General features: G+C 34.6%; 3 protein-coding genes across 3 annotated transcripts; all 3 read right to left on the bottom strand.

Moving 5' to 3' along the window:
• Window positions 1-2,417: 2,417 nt before the first annotated feature.
• On the bottom strand, window positions 2,418-4,320 carry LOC114371330. Its single transcript, XM_028328797.1, has 3 exons — window positions 3,517-4,320; window positions 2,552-3,276; window positions 2,418-2,466 (listed from the first exon to the last, which is right to left on the bottom strand). The coding sequence occupies exons 1-3, from the start codon at window positions 4,318-4,320 to the stop codon at window positions 2,418-2,420; spliced, it is 1,578 nt and encodes a 525-aa protein (XP_028184598.1).
• Window positions 4,321-12,552: 8,232 nt separating this feature from the next.
• On the bottom strand, window positions 12,553-13,152 carry LOC114371331. Its single transcript, XM_028328798.1, has one exon. The coding sequence runs from the start codon at window positions 13,150-13,152 to the stop codon at window positions 12,553-12,555; it is 600 nt and encodes a 199-aa protein (XP_028184599.1).
• A 7,280-nt stretch (window positions 13,153-20,432) lies between these two features.
• Window positions 20,433-21,032, bottom strand: LOC114371332. The gene has a single exon (XM_028328799.1). The coding sequence runs from the start codon at window positions 21,030-21,032 to the stop codon at window positions 20,433-20,435; it is 600 nt and encodes a 199-aa protein (XP_028184600.1).
• Between the last annotated feature and the right edge of the window lie 381 nt (window positions 21,033-21,413).

Genomic DNA, 21,413 nt, shown 5'->3' on the forward strand with positions numbered 1-21,413 from the left:
TGAGCCAGACATTCTTACTCAGCGAGAAAATTTCATTTGTTGTAAAATTCATCCTTTTGATTCTTTCATCACAATGATATTGTGAGTGGTTCTACCAAAATAAAATAATGTTGTGAGTGATTCATATTCATATGAACTAAGAAAACAAGAAACATGATCAATCATTTCTTTCTCATTCTTTGACCAGGAATGTTTTAATATTAAAATAACAATTAAAATATGTAAATAATAAATGAGTAATAATTTAAAACATATATAGAATTACAAATGTTTACCCACTCTAATAGAAATTAAAGCTATGCTATCTTGAATATAATTATTTTTAACAAATGGTTTGTGTACTCAACAATTCAATGCCAAAGATCTTCACCATGAAGACCCTTTATTATTAGTAGTTTCTAATTGCAATAAAATCATTAAATGAAACAAATAATTATACTGATTTAAATTTAAATTTATATGATCATGATAAATAAAACATTCAAAAAATATTACATCACTGGCATGAAATGTATTATTATTTTTATTTTTCTTGTATATTTTAGATTTCTGCATGGATCCGTTATGAAAAGGGTTAGGAGAATAATGTAAAGATTAGGATTGAGTGAGCCCCCACCATGCGTAGGTGCCGTTATCTTAACACAATACCAACACTACAGTTATTCAGCCTTGTTTCATTTCCTTATACTCAATTGCAAAACCAAAATACATATAATTAAAGAAGAATAATTCATAGTATGAAATATGAATCCTTAAGCTATAAGTGAAGGAGGAAAATAAGGTTCCTCAACTCTTAAAAGGTACTTTTTTTTTTGTGAACAGAATCCTGGCTCTTGTGTTAAGAGTTTTTTTTTTATGAAAATAAAAATCAAACATACCAGTTTTTTATTTTACCCTTGCAGAACACGTTCTACTTTAGGTGAACATCAAAATCCGTTTCGAATATTCGAAACCAATTTTGAACTGGTTTTAAAAGAAGTTATGAAACAGTTCCGAAACTACTTAAAAACCTGTTTTGCCGAAACTGGTTCAAAGTTCAAACTGGTTTCAAAATATAATAAGATACCACTCTAATTTATGCGGTGACAAAAATCAGCAAAGGAACAGAATAGAGGAAATTTTAATTGACGAATAAACACTACATTTTTCTAATATAGATGCAAAAAGGCTGCAATACATCTGAAATTATTTCTAAACCTTGACTCTTAGAATTATTTGATGTTACATTACATGTGTAGTTTCCATGTCCTGGTTGTATATACGGAAGCAGCATTTTCTTTCTGTTTTTATTTTTTGCTTGATTGCAACAGTACTACACATGTTTGAAACTAACAAGATCAGTTGCATATAGCATAAATGTCCTGGTACCCTGATATAAAGAAAAAGAACCAAACTTCATCTGCCATGCATATATAAGTCAGAATCCAGGAGCTGCAAGTACAAAACTACTTCATCAGACTTACCAATTTTTAAGAGCTTCTAAAAGAATAGCAGCCAAATCATTTTTGTGTTCAGAACTGTGATCAGAAGCTTGACACTCTCAGCTGCACTTCACCAGAAAAATAAGAAATAATATCAGAACCAAGATATTCCTGCATTATGAATAGCAAAACTTTGGCATCAAAGTAAATTTTTCTAGCAAGAAAAATATGTTTGCCAAGAAAAATGACAATTGTCGTACCTTTTCAGAAACAAAGTAATTTACCATTGGAACTACTTCACCATAGAGATAAACTATGCAGCAGTAATCATTACAGCATCTCTATTTGTTAACATCTTAGTCCTCTGCCTCATCTGAAAATGGATAGGCAAGTAAGACATCTAGTATTATAACAAAGATGATTACACAGAAGATGCTTCCCTTTCCAGAACGAATCGGATATGTGCACTACTTGTAATTCTCATTTTGACGTTGACCTTCATCAAAGCGTTAAACATTAGAAAAAAAATAGGCCACTAGTTAAAATAAATCATTAGCTAAAAAGGCCTCGTGCCTAATCTTTTTTTTTTTTTTTATCGGCAAAGATATATATATATATATATATATATATATATATATATATATATATATATATATATATATATATATATATATATTAAAGAAAGTACCAGAGGTACTGATTACAATGTTAGACTCCATAAAAATGGTTCCTCAATCAGACAGCATAAGTCTAATTAGGAACCAAACTATGGAAAGATGATTATACATGTGTTTTTGATCCAAAAATCTAACCCCTACTGCTGCAAAAAACCTTATCGGAGGTTACTCGACCATTGATTAAAATGCATTGTAAAATCCTTCTCCAGATTATGAAGCCAAGTCCACATTAGGAAAGTCGCATCTTCAAACAATTTGTTTCCGTCAAATGTTGTTTCGGAGAATAAGATTCTGTTTCTAAGCTGCCAAGTGGACCATGTTACAGCCAACCACCAATATTGCCACCTTCTGATCCTGATGCCTTCAACCTGCAGAAAGGAGTGCTGCATGAAGTGATGTTTTGTGCTTAATGGAAGGGCACCCTTAATATTTATCCAAGACATTGTTTCCCACCATAAAGGTTGGATCTTAATGCAGTGGATAAAAAGATGGGATGCATCCTCCTCCACCCTTCTGCAAAAAGGGCATGCCATATCCAAAATCTGCACTTGTCTAGCCCGCAAATTTGACTTTGTAGGTAGCCTGTCCCTAAATAACCTCCATGCAAAAACCGCAATTTTACTAGGAATCTTGATTTTCCATAGCTCCTCAAAACATTCCTCGAGGCTCTCAGCTGCTGCCTCCTCCCAAAACATTGAATAAGCACTATCTGTAGAGTAGATACCCGACGGGTCTGCTGCCCATTCCCAGCTATCAGATCCATGATTGTTAATAGACTTACCTTCAACTTTAGAAAGAAAAGTAACAGCCAATTCAATTTCACTGTCAAATAGCGGTCTTCTCCAATTAAAATTCCACTCCCAACCAGAGTTGTTATGCTTCCCCAATTGTCCAATAAGCTGGTGTTGCTGAGAAGAGATCATGTAGAGCCTAGGATACTTTTCAGCTAGTGACTCCTCATGACAAATCCACCTATCCTCCCAAAATTTTATCTTATCCCCAGCTTCTACCTTCCATTTGAGTTCATGTTGTAGGATCTTACCATGGTGTGAATGATGAATAGCTCTTTTTAAATCCCTCCACCATATTGACTGTAGATTTGAGCTTCCCTCTTCGGTTAAACCCCTCCATCCCCCATATTTAGCCTCCAAAACTGTAGCCCATAAAGCCCCTTGGTGCTGCATAAGATTCCACATCCATTTACCAAGGAGGGCCAAGTTAAAAGTATTGATATCTTTGATGCCTAAACCCCCTTTGTCTTTAGGTAGACATACTGTCTCCCACGAGATCCACGCAATCTTTTTGCTGTCATGTCCCCCTCCCCAAAGAAATCTTCGTTGTATTTTAATTAACTTGTTAATCACTGTTTGTGGTACCCTGAAAAAGGAAAAATAATAAATAGGAATTGATGTAAGTACCGATTGAATAAGTGTCACTCTCCCCCCAAAAGAGATATATCTCTCCTTCCACCTAGCTAGTCTTCTCTCACATTTTTGGATAATGGGTTCCCACACACGAGCTCGCCTCGGATTGGCCCCTATGGGTAGGCCAAGATAGACAAAAGGAAGAGCCAGCTGACTGCAATTCAAATAATTAGCTGCCCTTTGCTTCCACTGATCATTCATGCCAAAAGCGCCGAAACAACTCTTAGCAAAATTGATTTTTAAACCAGAAACCAATTCAAAAGTTCTTAGGATAGCTTTGATAGCTTTTACATTATCCATAGTAGCCTCACCAAAAAAGATCGTGTCATCCGCATATTGCAATATGCTAATGCTTACATCATTGCATCCAACACAGAAACCTTTGTACATATTTGCCCCCATAACTTTCCTCATCAAACCATTCAAGGCTTCAACTACCGCATTGAATAAAAACGGAGCTAAAGGACCCCCTTGTCTAAGACCCCTTTGGGGTAGGAACTCCGCTGTGGGACTGCCATTTACCAAGACTGAAATTGAGGCAGATTTCAGACACCCTTCCATCCACATTATCCATTTAGAGCTAAAACCTGATCTCTTCAACATATATAGCAGAAAATCCCATGACACCGAGTCGTATGTCTTCTCATAGTCAACATTGAAAATAAGGCAGGATTTAGTACTCCTTTTAGCTTCGTCAATCACTTCATTAGCTATAAGTACACTCTGAAGTAAGTATCTTCCTTCAATGAAAGCAGATTGGGCTTCATTAATGATGGTGGGCAGCACTCTCTTATACATACAACCTATAAGAGATATAGGTCTATAATCATTCAAGTATTGTGGGTCAGCCACCTTGGGGATTAAGGCTAGGAAGGATGCATTGCATCCCCTAGGAAAAACACTATTAGCATAAAATTCTTCTAAAAAACGAAGGACGTTAGGTTTAATCAACTGCCAAAACTTCTTGATGAATTTTGAAGTTAAGTCCATCAGGCCCGGGGCTCTTGTCACTACCACAGTCCCATATTGCCAACCTCACTTCCTCCTCTGAAAAAGGTGCCACTAGCATGTTGTTCTGCTGCTGGGTGATGGTTTGAAAAGTAATGCCATCAAGTGTGGGCCTGTGAAGGTTTGGTTCAAGGAATCTTTGTGAAAAGAAAGCCCTAGCTTCCTCCCTCACTTTATGAGGCTCAACTATCCATACTCCATCCACCAGGACCCCTTTTAAAGAGTTGTTACTACGATTTGCATTTATCATCATATGGAAATACCGAGAATTGCAATCACCCTCCTTGAGCTTGGGCTGCTGCCCATAGATCTTCCTACAGCTGCTTTCTTTTCTGCTCTTCTTGTTGGGATAGTTGTCTTTGGATTGTGTCTTCCTCCAATTTGTTTAATTCAGATTCAATCCTTTTTACCTTTGTAGAAGTATCTCCAAAATGTTCTCTATTCCACCTCTTCAAACTGTGCTTTAATTTCTTAATTTTTTCTTTAAGGATGTATCCTCCCCACCCTGATTGCTGATTGGATGTCCAGCTATGATGAACAATTTCCTTGAATGACCTATCAAGTAACCAGCAATCCATGATCCTAAAAGGTTTTGGGCCCCGATCAATCTCCTTAGAACGAAGCACAATTGGACAGTGATCCGAAAAATTCCTTGGAAGTGTAGCTTGAATGTTGTTGGGCCATCTAACAAGCCACTCATGAGAAACTAAGAACCTGTCAAGTCTGCTCCTAGATGCGCCATTAGGTCTATATCAGGTAAACTTTTTGCCCAGCCAAGGAACCTCCATAACCTCCAATTCATCTATCCACTCATTAAATTCTCTGATACAGCTATCCTCGAGCAAGCTTTGGACATTGGTAAACCTTTCATCTAAGCTCCTTATGGAATTAAAATCTCCCAAAATACACTACAGCCCCCCATCCATTGAATGTCTCAATTGTTTTACTGTATCCCACAAAATTCTTTTATTGTGTATGTCACATGGAGAATAAATAGTAACAAGGGTGACCAGTTGTGCTTCTTGGACCCATTCCCCAACCAGTAAAATAAAGTCATTACCAGTGATTTCCCTCTGTAGTTTAAATGATTTATCACTCCACAAACATAATATGCCTCCTGCTGTATTGATAGCTGGCAGCAATTCCCAACTTACCTCTGCATGTCCCCATAAAGCCTAACACATAGCTTTGTCAGCCATTTCTTTCTTTGTCTCTTGAAGACAAATCATATCCACACCCTCATGCTTAATCAATCTCCTAATTGCTCCCCATTTTACACCCCTCCCTATGTCTCTAACATTATAGGAGATTATATTCATTGATTCCTGTTGCTATCGACCCTTCTATTTGCTTCTACCCTGTCCCTTTCCTCCATTTGCTGGAATTTTTTAATGATTGCCTCCTTGTTTCCCCCTCTAGTGAGGCCCAATTGTTTGGCCATGCTCCATATCTAAATTGCCTCTAGAGTATATTGGTTATCAGAATTTGGGATTGCCTCTATGACTCCATTCCTGACATGTGGCTGAAAGGAAAGATCCTGAATATCATTGTGTGTTTCCCCTTGCTGTATCGAAATCTGTGTGTTGAGGTTGTGTGTCTCCGTTATGTGGTGCAGCTGCTGTGTTAGATGGAGAAAGGCCCAAGTCTGATTTCTTTTGGCACTTCCTCTGTCGTGAATAAACTTGCCAAGTATTTTCACCCCCTGCTTGTGGATTAAGGCTCAATTTGGAACTTTTGTCTTTGGGGGTATAATTGGAAATATCCTGGTCCTGATGTGTTATACATGCTGCTTCTTCAGAGACAGGACCCTCCACCTCCTTATTTTTAAAATTGCCACATGTATCAAAGCTATCCTCAGCCAATACCACGTCACTTGCTTCTACACCGAAAACCCTTTGACCCTTTGCCAACCCGCTAGACTCCCCATTGCCTTCATTGCTATTTTGGTGATAATTCTGTGGAGCAGCATCCCTATTAAGTAAGTTGACCCACTGCCTCACCCCCTTTTTGACTATAACGTCAGTATTGTTGGTGGTCGATACCTGCAAAGTAGGATTCAAATTTGGTCCATGCAGGGATGTTGACTGGTTTCCGCCGCTGACCCGAGGATTATTATCAATATCCAATGGGTAGCGGTGGTCGTTGTGACCAGTGGGTAAAAGGAACGTCCCCTGGTCTTCGATGCTGGCAAAGGCCTTCGACTCAATGCCATGAAGGGCAATACGCGATTCCGACTCCGGCAAGTGTGGCACCCCCTAGTCTTCGACGCCGGCAAAGGTCTTCGACTCAACACTGTGAAGAGCAATGCGCGATTCCAACTCCAGCAAGTGTGGCACGTTGTCCGCTAGGTCCCAGTTGATGTGCAAGGAGCTATCGAAGAAGCTATCGTTGGAGTTAATCTCCTCCGATGACCCTCTGACGCTTCTCCCTCTCCGGATACAATCTTGATAATCGTCGCAACACTCCTCGACGACGTGAACCATGAACTTTTCGTCTCCGACCACTACCTCCACCGTGTGTTGAATTAACGGCCGCCAAAGAGTCTTAATAAGGACCCGCGCTCTGTCCAATCTTCTTTTCTCCTCCACTAAGTCATCCAAGTCCACCAGCTCTCCCATAACGGCAACGATCTTATTAATATATTTCGGATTCCAAGACTAGATAGGGAACCCCCAACATTGAATCCATGTCAGCCTACATCCTGCGCGCAAGCTCGGACTCCACCTTTCGATAGAGGAGAATACCGTTGTACCTCCTGCTCTTCTGCCATTCATGAGTCGGTCCGCTTCAGTGTCAGTGAGACCCAGCAAGAGGACTTGATCGTCACCCATGTATCTAGGTGTTACATCCATTCCATTCCCCCAGAGAAGCTCGTCCTCCAATCATTCAAACATAGCTGGGTTTTTGAGGCGCCCAACCCACGCTTCCTTCAGCCACGTAGTGTCTTCTGGTTTAACTTCAATGTGAACCAAGGATGATGAAATTTTATGGTTGATGTGGATGTCTGATGTCATCTGATATCCTGGCCGCCTGATGTTTCGTGTCAGCGCATTTGCGTATGATGTTGGCTTCATATGGCGGGTTCGAGCCTCAGCTCCTTGCTTTCTGTCCATGCACGGCCGTGTTTGGGTTGCTATAGCTGCCTCCCTCTTCACCTCCCTTCCATACTTTGGGAGATTGACGAACAGTTTCAACCCCCCTATGACGATCCTGTCTAGCTGCTTCGTCAAGGGATATCTTGCACCCCTTTGAACCTAACAAAGCCATACCTTCTCCCCATGAAATTTCTTCTGTTTGGGATGAAGATTTCCCTAACGTCCCCCCATTTTTTGAAATCGTACCAGAGCTCTTTCTCTATGATGTCATCAGCGAAGCGAGAGAAATAGAAGGATGTAATATCCTTATGATCTCTCCAGTTAGTCACAGTGTGTTTAAACTTAGCTCTTCCTATGTTTCCGGCATGGTGCCGTCGAGATGCCTCCGGGAAGCTCGCTCTATCTCGCCAGACTCTCTTACCTCTCAACCTATCTCTCCTCCACCCAGTGTTTCTCTCTCTACTCACTCTCTCTCTACACATTCTCTCTATTATTCGTGCCTAATCTAACATTCCATATAAGGTATATTAGGACAGGAGCAGATTACTATTGGAGTCACCCCAATATGACTGGTTCAGTGTTCTTCTCGCCATAACCCAATCCTTAAAATTAATGGGTCTTATTCCCAATAGATATGTCCAAGTTTGTGTGCCTTGTCTAATCAAAGTTTCAAAATGTTCAACCTACAAATCAATTAACTATGCTATCAAATGTGCCACTGAAAGCAAGAATTAACTTGCACACCTATTGAGCCTCAAACTGTTGAAGGAGCGAAAGAACAAAAGCACAAAACTTACTAGCCAGTGCACAAAACAAAATGGGAGCCAGATCCCATGCAAAACATTTACCCCACACAAAAGGACTTTTTGTTGGATGCTCACTTTTCCGAAGCCTTCCAGCATAATAGAAACATAGGATTGATGCAACAAACAATGGCAAGGTCTGAAAATTTTTTGGGCTCTTCAAATTAATAGAAACTCATTATTGCATCCCTCAACATTGCAAACCAGCAAGTGGCTATGCTCAACCCATAGCAGCCAAAGAAACATATTTTTACAAGAAAGAAGACCACTGGTTGCATTATCTTAATTATAACCTGCCATAGATTTCCTCCATTACTTAAGCATCCATATATATAAATATTATCATATGACCATTTCATCAACTATCAGATCATGAATGCCAATAGCAAATTAAAAGAGATAAGTGAGAAATTGATTTCTACTAACACTGCTAAAGTTTATGTCAAGATAGCAAGGAAGCAGAAGATAGGCTAACTTCAAAAAGTAATCTGTTGACTGACTGATAATTGACGAGGCACGTTTGTCATAATCGCCAAAAACAACATATCCCTTTCATACTAGTGGCCACAAAGCAACAGTAACGACTTAGAAGTCCATAACACATTACTCCTCAAGTACTACATGAACTAAGACAACATATATATTGTTTGAAGGTAGAGAGACTATAGGTAATCTGCTATAGAAGGCAAAAAAGATAAAATAACTTGTGTCATTTACATTCAATACTCACATGTGCTTGATAAGTACTTTTGGTCGAACTAGCCAACAACCTATAAGCAATTAGAATGTGACTTCAAAAACCTCTTCATAAATGTGACGGTGTTCATTGGTGTATCTTCATAGTTCAAGCCAGCTTACTTTAAAGTTTAAGCCATGTCATTTGCTTACCCTTTATTTAACTCAACAAAATATAAAGCTCAAAGTCATAGAATCCTATGTTGATATGAATCATAGAATTAATGGCATGATGACAATTAATTACCACATTGCATTTGCTTTGCCCATCTTAGGTAGTTTGAAAAATCATAGCATTACATATAGAGAAACACATGGAGAAAATCAGATCCTTGTGACTAGAGACTCTAATAGCAACCTGTGCTCCTATAGATAGTCAAATCTTAAAAAATGTTTATTAAATGTTGTTTTTCACATGTAATATTGACCAAGAAGCATGAACATGAGTTTAGCATTAAAATCATTGGTAAACAATGGAGATACAAAATTATTTATTATGGTAACTGCATTGATTGGACAGTTGTAAATACTTGATGCTGAACAGTTCCATTTCCCTCACGTGAGACAATAATTGCTGAACAATCCTTGCCAATTTGAGTTCTGACAGTATGGGTTAAGTATGTATATCCTGCTCTTGCCGGAAAAACCAGCTGCATTAATGAACTCAAGGAAACCCAGGAATATAGTGTAGCAAGTTTCCAACATAGTAATATTAGTTTTATTTAAAGCAATTGATGTTCAAATAGATATACAATGAAGATAAGTACCCCCAGTCAGAAACTTTTTTCCTTTTCTATGTAGGTCTTCCTAGAATTGCTGCTAAAAGCACGGAAATGTAATGGTGAAGAAAATGGTCATATTAGTCACATAAAGCTGTAATGTCACTACCTACATACTCCTAATTCTGCCTTACTCTAACCTTACACTTTAGTCAAGGACCAAAACACTAATCAATTTGCAAGCTTCTCAAGGTTGGTCAGTAAATTTGCAGCACACTCGCCTTTCATCATATCACACCTGACTCATGATACTATATCTTGTTTTTGCATTTTGCTTACCACAGTTAGAGTGCACCAACCTCAGTCACTTATCCATGCTAAAAGTCAAAGACCAAATATTGGTTCCCATAGCATCACTAGTTTTGACTCTATATCATTTGATAATTCAATGAGTAAAATCAAGTATACATTCATAAATAGTATTTTGGGTAGAAGATCTAGTTAGAAAAGATTTCAATTTCTCCATGACTTGTATTGATCCAGAGGATTTGATAATCCAATTAGTTAAATCAAGTAGACATTCATAAATAGTATTTTAAGTAGAGGATCCAATTAGAGTAGATTTCAACTTCTCCATGATTTTTCATTAGGCAGCAGATCCAAGCATTCTAACACCATCGGTTTTAGGCATTGAACATCTGAAGATTTTAATCTGGCTAGACACTATTATTATAGGTTGGAAACATTTTTGAGAAAGATCAAGAGAGAACATAAAAACTGGTCTATAGTGCAAAGAGATTCTACCCAAAAAAATGAATGCATCACAAGTCATGAATTCTATGATAAATAACATAAAATAACTCTTCCAAGTTAAAACCTGCGACATGGACTTGATAGATGATACAGGTCATGTAAGACATCAACTGTATGAAAGAGTACAAAACAGAACGATAGGGAATACTCTCATGGAAAGAAATACAGAGGAAAGAAAGTCGAGAAAGACCATTAAATCAAAACAGCTGCTCAATCCCTCTGCAAGTCAGACATAGAATTAGAAGCAAAGAAAACATGTGTGGAAGATAAAAGATGCGTTGGAATAAATTTATGTCTATAAAATCCAGCTAAATAGGCCAAACTCTGTCAGAATAAAACACAACATCAGTGAATGAGGCTCCCACCTATTGGATTCTTGGGAGTATATACTTCGCAGCCTTACCCCCACAAGCAGAGAATCTGTTACTGCTTACTATATCCATGAATTTCAAATCACAAGACAATAACCCCACCATTACACCAACGCTTATCCTCTAAAAAGAGAACAACACCAACAAACTTTTATTAACTTCTTTACTCCCAAAGCATTTACATCAAGTAGAGAAAAAGACTTCCAAGTTTGGCATACATAGAAGCAATCACAAAACAATAAGATTAGATAATCTCAAATTTAAAATAGATTGACAAAATAAGGCAAAAAAGCTCTAAGTAGAAAGCATATTCATCATTATTGGAAAGCTAGATTTTCAAGCTTTGTAGTACACTATTCTTTACATAGCATTGAACTCTGAAATCAGATACATATTCTAAAATCTATGAACTGAACACTTTATAATGCATCTACGGGTAACTCATATAGTGCACAACACAACACACAAAAGAAAATTGTTGATTCTTTATTATAATAGATACGATGGATGAGGACAATGTAAAAAACACACCCCAGCACATATTGCATAAAATTCTCACATATGAAACTTCATAGGATAACCATGGTATAAGTCCGGCTCTCAGGGTTACGTTTTGGTGATGTAATATCATGCGGACCAGGGTTCACCTTTGATGGTTGAGTATTAGCCTTTGCTAGTTGTGTTCCCTCCCAACAACAAAATTAACAACATTGATACCGGAAGGTTGCACTGGTTGCTCCTTCTCCTTCTAACTGCTATGCAGTATGCAGCAGGGTGTGCTTTCTACATTGTTATTCTTTGATCTTCAACAAATTCTTTCATCCAAATTTTAGACAGATTGAGAGAATTAAGAACAACATTTGGCAAAAAAACATTGAAATTAGATTCCATTTTGTTTAGCAAAGGAGAGTAGCTTGGTAAGAAAGGTCTTTCACATCTTTCAAATGCAGTTCTAGAGAATGTTTGGTGCAGCTCTTCATAATATAAATATTATTAATTAATGTAAACCTTAGATCTTGAAGCTTAGTAGTAAACCTTTTTTGATGGACATTTTTTCCACAATTTTATTTTTGCTATTTTGATTACATTATGGTTCATGTGTGGATATATTTCAAATACTAAGAGGTAAAACATAACCACATAACCTTCTGTCTGTCATGAAGTCTGATTGAAATATTAACACTCATTCATACCACACATCTTACTCGATCTCAACTCAGTGTGGTAAGAGTAAACTTCACCACCCATATGAACAAAACACCAGGATTTCACATCACCCCAACATCTTATGTTTTAACCTTGTTTGGTAAACAATAATCAATCATAATTCCCAAATTTAGGTATTAGAGTTTTGAAATGATAACATACATCTCATATCAACTGCACAGCAGACTAATTAATTAATGTACATTATCAATTTCCCAAGTACACCATAATAATTTTGCATAGCACACTCCAGTGCAGATTACATGAAATTGGTCACATATTAAACTACGTAACAATCGGAAGGTTCAACCAACCTTCCGTTGTTCATGATGTCGTTTAGAGGGAGTTCAACGCGCAGTGGGTAACACTGAAGCGTGATACTGAAAACCTTGGAGCTCTCCATACCAAACTTGTACCTAAACCTAGCATCCAACATGGCTCCAAAATCCATCCCACCATGAAAACGTTGCTGCACCGCGATTTCACTGGCCACCCAGTTAGGTATCTGCATGCCCGCCACCTCGAACCGGGCTCGGACCGGGGCATGGGTATGACCTCGGATCGAGAACGGAGGCGGTTCAACAACCACCGAGGAAATGGTAAAGTTGCCGAACCAGAGCGCTAGGGTTAGCCTCTCGTACGTGAAGGATAGTGCGATGTTAGGGTTTCTGAGAATACCTTCGACGTTAAACACGGCCGTTAATTCCTCCCGGGGTGTGATGTTGAATTTGTTGACAGTGAGGTAGGTTACTTTAACGGCAGGGGTGTGTGGAGAAAACACCATCCATATAACCATAAGTGTCAAAAGGAAGAGGAGGATGCTGGATGTGGCAGCGATGAGACGGAGGGAGTAGTCGGGGTCACGGTTTTCCCTAGGCATTGTAACAGTGACGGTGATGGAGATAGTTTTGTCATGAGAACATGCAATGTTTACCTATTTGAAGGGGATTTGTGAACGCTTTAACTGGGAAATGGAAACTTGGGAGAGTGGAATTTGCTTCTTTAAGCGGAAAAGAGGGTGGCGACAGAGTTTGTGTAAATGTTAGTATATAAACATGAAACGTGAAAGAGACTATTGTTGCTAGGGCCAGCACAAGTTTTGAGTTCACCAATGTTTTCACACGTTTTATGAGCTTGCGTGTTTTACTGTCTTCTACACCCCTTTTAAATGTAAACATATAAACAAAGTTAATATTACTATATTCTTTTAAAATGTATTTAAATAATAAGTAGTCAAATTCTTTCTTGAAATAAGAAGTATGAAGTGTCAATAAATTATGAAAAATTCAAATTTTATTATTGAATACGTAAAAAGTGAGATTGACAAATTAGTCTTTCAAATAATTTAAAGATAAATTAGTCTATAAACCATAAAATTAATGTGAAATTGGTCCTCAAAAATTATAATTTATTGTCAAATTGATCTTCAAACATTATAATTTAATGACAAAATAAACTCATAAATTTAACAACATAATTAATTTGTCGCACATCTTATATATTCTAAGACTAAATCTGTATATTTTGTTTTTCAACGACTAACAACATACTTTTTGTGAACAGATTTCACTATTTTCTCGTAATTAAGGATATGTTTGACAAAATTAACTGAAAATCTAGATGGAAGCTAAAAAGTTAATTAGCTGGTAGCTAAAAAGTTAGTTGAAAGCTAAAAAATTATCTTATTGAATCATAAATTTTGATAAAATTATTTGTGAGAATAACTAAGAAATGTAAAATTACATAAAGGATAAAAAAATAAGAGTTTACATTAAAAGAGAAGATTAAAAAGGGAACCTAATAAATATTTAAGGATAAAAATGGAATAAATATAAAAAAAAAACAAGAAGCTGCTATTTTAAAAAATATTAATTCAAGTAGAATATCAAAAAACATTAAAAACTACCAAAAAAAACTCATATACTAATCAGTTAAACAAAATTTTTAACTTGTATAAAAAATTTAAAAATTAATTGAAATACTTTATGAAACATTCCCTAAATTAACAGCATTTAAGTTAGAATGAAACCAATAATCTTAGACAATAATTCCAAACCAACATAAAGATACCTAAACCACCACTAACATCAATTGTAGCACCAACAACTTTTGGTTATTGAATGATTAATGTTTGTGTTGAATTATTTGAAATTCGTTAAAACTTGTTGAGTGAGATATTCTCGCTAATCAAGCAAGACTCTTTATTTCACAAAATGTTTAGAATTCACAAAGAACTTGCTAAGCGAGACACACAAATCTAGTTGAACCAAAAATGACAACTAAGTGAGAATGACAGTTGCTACTTCCTTTTGTTTTGGTTAATTAGTTCCCTAATGTTTAATTAATGGTTATTTTCTCTTTCCAATAATGAACATGACTAATGGTGAGATTAGCATAGAGGCTGAATATCCTATTGAACTTATGGAATTGCTTGTTGGATTCCTAAGTGTGTTGTTAAGAATGAAAATGGACTTGTAATACCATGATTGGCTTGATGGATAGTGCATACATGACATTGTATATGGGTAGGCATGAAAGTTAAGATTGCTTGGTAGTCTCTTAACTTAATGGTGAGAGTTTTTGTGGTGACCAACAAGAATGAGCCTATAGATTGGACGAGTAAGCAAAATATAAATGTAAGGTCATGCAAATCTTACAAAGGTAAATCATTACCCACACTTGTCTAATTTCGATAAAATTAAACCATACTACCACCACAAGGTCAACTTAAAGGACTCTCTGCATGGTTAGAGAATAAGTCCATAGTAGGGGACAGTGGTGGCCTTGAGGGTGATCGAGCAAGGTGACTGCCCAGGGCCCCTTATTTAGATGGGCATCAATTTTTCTCTATTTAATCTATATAAATATTAAAATAAAATTTTATACAATTTTAAAATTAGTATAAAAATGAGATGATTATCAATATTATTTAGAGAAATAATTACTTGTAATTAGTCAACTAATGGGTGATGTTTATATTCTCAACAAAAATCTATTAATAAGTTTGGAAAAATGAACCAAAAATTTATGCATAATGTTAAATGTAAAAAGGATGATAGTGTGGTATATTATTTTGTTTCCACTTCTATTGGCATTAGTGTAATTACATAAACAATGCCTTGAATTTTCTTGGTTCCCCCAATAGCACAAAATATCTCAGGGCCAACCCTGATAAGGGATGAGGCCTATCGGGATCTCCCAAAAGTTGTAAAAATCTCTATGGAGTCGTGTCAACATAACATTACATGATACATAAGCATATGAGATTAAGTGTGATTAAGATTACTCTATCATATGCTTAACTGATTGGAAATGGTTAATTTATTTGAATTCCTCTTGTAAGTTGTATCCTTATGTCTTTACCCTTCCATTGTATGATTCATTTCATATATGCTTACCTTTGTGTTTGGTGTCTATGTTATGTTGTATGATTATGATAATCGTGTTTAACACAGGAGTAGATGGTATTGATGCTACATAAGTTCACTTTGCTTCTTGAAGACATAGGACTAGAGAATGAACTAGGAGTCAAGATCTCCCTCTTTTGCTAGTTTATGCATATGATGTTAGAGGGGACCAACCTAGGGCCATATAGAAGCATTTTGGTTGTAGTATATATTTCCCCTGAAAAAGGATCCTTTTGGAACTTGTAGTTTCCTTTCATAGATAATATCTTGTTAATGCTTTAAAACATGTTAACCTGGTGTTTTAATATCGAACAATACTTGAATAGCATTAAGATCAACTCAAGGATAAAGCAACTAAAGTTGAAGCTTTAGAAAAAAAAAAGTCACATGTGTTTGTAAAAATGTCAAATATATCATTCTTTCATTTAAAATAAAGTTGAAGGAGGAAATGAATATAATGTTTCTTAAACATTATATTTATGTATTGTTTCGTTTTATTTAATGGTTTTTAACAAAAAAAAAAAACTATGTACCTTAATTTAATTTTCATATATGAAATATTTATTTGTTGTATTATATAACCAATGATTATTTTTTCTTTCATAATTCTTAAATGTTATTAGTTTTTCTTACCAATGCTTCATTATATTTTCAACCAAAAATGGGTTCAATAGTTTCCACCAAATAGGTAAATTTTTAAAAGTAAGAATATTTGATTTTTTGGTGAAGTATATTTAAATAATTTTCCATATTAGAATTAATATTCTTTACCTAAAATTTATTTAATTTTAATATTATTTTTTAAATCATAGTAAAATTTAATAGGCTAAATATTTTTAAAGATATAATAGGTTCAATTAAAACTTTAATTAATCATCTTCTTTAATTTTAAGGTAATTATATTTAATTTATTATTAAATATTTTAACAATTGATAATTTTATTTATGCAAATTTATTTTAAGAAACTAAATACAAATATAAAAAACATATAATTTATACAAACCCGTGCACCTTATGGGTATAAAATCTAGTAAGTTATGTAAAATGATAAAAACAAATATATTTATATGGTATTTTGTATTAATTTAATTTAATTCATTTATAAAAATATATTTTGGGGTAAAAAAAGAAAATTGTACAAAATGAGTGGGGAAGAGAAAAAAAATAAAAAATATAATAAATGAATAAAAATAAGAAAATTTTAGCTTATGCAAAGGATTTTAAAACCACGTCTAATATTTTTATAACTCATCTTGGCTATATTTTTTGAATTTCAGAAATTTTAGCTCTAGTTATACTTCAAGTCTTCAAAATCCCAATGTAACATCAACAATTTATACTAATACCACATATATTATTACATTAGTATTAAAGTGTCATGTCAAACGGTCAACACCCTCATTTTATTGCTTATACAAAAATATTATCACATTGTCGCTCAACAATGACAAGAAACATTCAATTAGGTGTAAAAATTGAGATATCTTTTTACATAAAGGGCATACGAGAGAAAAAAAATGGCTATGACAAAATTTGAAAAATTGTTAAAGCAAAGAGTAAAAATTTACAACTAAACATAAATTTGTTGTATAATGTAGTAATTAGTTGCATATATTGTAACGTTTACTTCTTTTTTATATATATAAAAATAACTAAGATTTTAACGTTTTCTTATGATCATGTATTTGTATTTTTTATTTTAAACATTTAATACTTGAAAAATTTTAATGTTTTCAGTACTTTGAATAAAATTTTAGAACTCATAATTTATTTCTTATAAACATTTAATGCTTTGAATAAATTTAAAACTAATAATTTATTTATATCAAACATTTAATGCTTCGAATACCTTGAATAAATTTAAAACAAATGGTAAGTTATTTATAATAAATATTTAATACTTCGAATAGAATTTTCATTTATTCGTTGTGCATTTTTTTAACGTATGATATTTATTAAAGTTACAAAAGCAAAATAAATTAATTAATTTAGGTTTAAATATTTTTTTGTAATTTTTTTTATTTTTAGTCTTTAAAATACTTAAGACCATGCTTAAAGATATTTAATCTATTAAATCTAATTTAGGAATGAAAAAATGAACCCATACTCTATGGATATTAATAAAAGTATTCGCAAGCAGGAAGGACATATATTTATTGGAATTAAGGATAAAGACGAATATTTACAGGTAGATTTTGTGGGAACAAGTGCTACGGTATTATAATACCCATCCTATCCTCACATCCCATATATATATATATATATATATATATATATATATATATATATATTAATGTAATTAAAATGTTACTAAAGTAAATTACATATACTTTTATGTAAAAAAATAATTATATTTTTCAAATTTAATTGATATTTTAAAGTCATATGTTTTACTTTCTAATTCAAATATGGATGTTGTAATTGAGGTTATTGGATTAAGAATGTGTTATATAAATTTTTTTTATGCAAACACTTCTATGTTGGCAAGGTGAAATATAACTATTATTTTGATTTATAAATTTTATCTTAGCACTTTTATGTTGATGTCAATATTATTCATATGTTTTCAAATAACATTTTTATTTTTGATTGACTTATAAAGAGTAAAAATTTACCACTAAACATAAATTTGTTGTATAATATAGTAATTAGTTGCATATATTGTAACGTTTACATTTTTTTTATAAAAAAACAAAGATTTTAACGTTTTCTTATGATCATGTATTTGTATTTTTTATTTTAAACATTTAATACTTGAAAAATTTTAATGTTTTCAGTACTTTGAATAAAATTTTAGAACTCATAATTTATTTCTTATAAACATTTAATGCTTTGAATAAATTTAAAACTTATAATTTATTTATAACAAACATTTAATGGTTCGAATACCTTGAATAAATTTAAAACTTGGTAAGTTATTTATAATAGAAATTTAATACTTCGAATAGAATTTTCATTTATTCGTTGTGCATTTTTTTAACGTATGATATTTATTAAAGTTACAAAAGCATAATAAATTAATTAATCTAGGTTTAAATATTTTTTTTTATTTTTAGTCCTTAAAATACTTTAAACAATGCTTTAAAAAGGAAAAAAAATGTTATATAAAATGTTATAATGACAAAAAATAAAAACAAATCTAATTTGAAAGGACTAAAGATAACAAATAATGTTGTAAGAACTGAAATAAAAATACTTTTACGTGCAGATTTGTCGACAAATGCAAATAAAACACAACATCAGTGAATGAGGCTCCCACCTAATGGATTCTTGGGAGTATATACTTCGCAGCCTTACCCCCACAAGCAGAGAATCTGTTACTGCTTACTATATCCATGAATTTCAGATCACAAGACAATAACCCCACCATTACACCAACGCTTATCCTCTAAAAAGAGAACAACACCAACAAACTTGTATTAACTTCTTTACTTCCAAAGCGTTTACATCAAGTAGAGAAAAAGACTTCCAAGTTTGGCATACATAGAAGCAATCACAAAACAATAAGATTAGATAATCTCAAATTTAAAATAGATTGACAAAATAAGGCAAAAAAGCTCTAAGTAGAAAGCATATTCATCATTATTGGAAAGCTAGATTTTCAAGCTTTGTAGTACACTATTCTTTACATAGCATTGAACTCTGAAATCAGATACATAATCTAAAATCTATGAACTGAACACTTTATAATGCATCTACGGGTAACTCATATAGTGCACAACACAACACACAAAAGAAAATTGCTGATTCTTTATTATAATAGATACGGTGGATGAGGACAATGTAAAAAACACACCCCAGTACATATTGCATAAAATTCTCACATATGAAACTTCATAGGATAACCATGGTATAAGTCCGGCTCTCAGGGTTACGTTTTGGTGATGTAATATCATGCGGACCAGGGTTCACCTTTGATGGTTGAGTATTAGCCTTTGCTAGTTGTGTTCCCTCCCAACAACAAAATTAACAACATTGATACCGGAAGGTTGCACTTGTTGCTCCTTCTCTTTCTAACTGCTATGCAATATGCAGCAGGGTGTGCTTTCTACATTGTTATTCTTTGATCTTCAACAAATTCTTTCATCCAAATTTTAGACAGATTGAGAGAATTAAGAACAACATTTGGCAAAAAAAACATTGAAATTAGATTCCATTTTGTTTAGCAAAGGAGAGTAGCTTGGTAAGAAAGGTCTTTCACATCTTTCAAATGCAGTTCTAGAGAATGTTTGGTGCAGCTCTTCATAATATAAATATTATTAATTAATGTAAACCTTAGATCTTGAAGCTTAGTAGTAAACCTTTTTTGATGGACATTTTTTCCACAATTTTATTTTTGCTATTTTGATTACATTATGGTTCATGTGTGGATATATTTCAAATTCTAAGAGGTAAAACATAACCACATAACCTTCTGTCTGTCATGAAGTCTGATTGAAATATTAACACTCATTCATACCACACATCTTGCTCAATCTCAACTCAATGTGGTAAGAGTAAACTTCACCACCCATATGAACAAAACACCAGGATTTCACATCACCCCAACATCTTATGTTTTAACCTTGTTTGGTAAACAACAATCAATCATAATTCCCAAATTTAGGTATTGGAGTTTTGAAATGATAACATACATCTCATATCAACTGCACAACAGACTAATTAATTAATGTACATTATCAATTTCCCAAGTTTACCATAATAATTTTGCATAGCACACTCCAGTGCAGATTACATGAAATTGGTCACATATTAAACTACGTAACAATCGGAAGGTTCAACCAACCTTCCGTTGTTCATGGTGTCGTTTAGAGGGAGTTCAACGCGCAGCGGGTAACACTGAAGCGTGATACTGAAAACCTTGGAGCTCTCCATACCAAACTTGTACCTAAACCTAGCATCCAACATGGCTCCAAAATCCATCCCACCATGAAAACGTTGCTGCACCGCGATTTCACTGGCCACCCAGTTAGGTATCTGCATGCCCGCCACCTCGAACCGGGCTCGGATCGGGGCATGGGTATGACCTCGGATCGAGAACGGTGGCGGCTCAACAACCACCGAGGAAATGGTAAAGTTGCCGAACCAGAGCGCTAGGGTTAGCCTCTCGTACGTGAGGGATAGTGCGATGTTAGGGTTTTTGAGAATACCTTCGATGTTAAACACAGCCGTTAATTCCTCCCTGGGTGTGATGTTGAATTTGTTGACAGTGAGGTAGGTTACTTTAACGGCAGGGGTGTGTGGAGAAAACACCATCCATATAACCATAAGTGTCAAAAGGAAGAGGAGGATGCTGGATGTGGCAGCGATGAGACGGAGGGAGTAGTCGGGGTCACGGTTTTCCCTAGGCATTGTAACAGTTACAGTGATGGAGATAGTTTTGTCATGAGAACATGCAATGTTTACCTATTTGAAGGGGATTTGTGAAAGCTTTAACTGGGAAATGGAAACTTGGGAGAGTGGAATTTGCTTCTTTAAGCGGAAAAGAGGGTGGCGACAGAGTTTGTGTAAACGTTAGTATATAAACATGAAACGTGAAAGAGACTATTGTTGCTAGGGCCAGCACAAGTTTTGAGTTCACCAATGTTTTCACACGTTTTATGAGCTTGCGTGTTTTACTGTCTTCTACACCCCTTTTAAATGTAAACATATAAACAAAGTTAATATTACTATATTCTTTTAAAATGTATTTAAATAATAAGTAGTCAAATTCTTTCTTGAAATAAGAAGTAT

This window comes from Glycine soja, chromosome 10, assembly GCF_004193775.1.
Source record: "Glycine soja cultivar W05 chromosome 10, ASM419377v2, whole genome shotgun sequence".
In the NCBI taxonomy this organism is placed as follows: domain Eukaryota; kingdom Viridiplantae; phylum Streptophyta; class Magnoliopsida; order Fabales; family Fabaceae; genus Glycine; species Glycine soja.

Coding starts and splice junctions, on each gene's coding strand:
- LOC114371330 (XM_028328797.1), bottom strand. CDS start 4,320: ATGTATAAGAGAGTGCTGCCCACCATCATTAATGAAGCCCAATCTGCT. Junction 3,277..3,516: donor GAGTGACACTTATTCAATCG/GTACTTACATCA, acceptor AATCTTATGCAG/CACCAAGGGGCTTTATGGGC. Junction 2,467..2,551: donor ATTAAGATCCAACCTTTATG/GTGGGAAACAAT, acceptor TCCTTTCTGCAG/GTTGAAGGCATCAGGATCAG.
- LOC114371331 (XM_028328798.1), bottom strand. CDS start 13,152: ATGCCTAGGGAAAACCGTGACCCCGACTACTCCCTCCGTCTCATCGCT.
- LOC114371332 (XM_028328799.1), bottom strand. CDS start 21,032: ATGCCTAGGGAAAACCGTGACCCCGACTACTCCCTCCGTCTCATCGCT.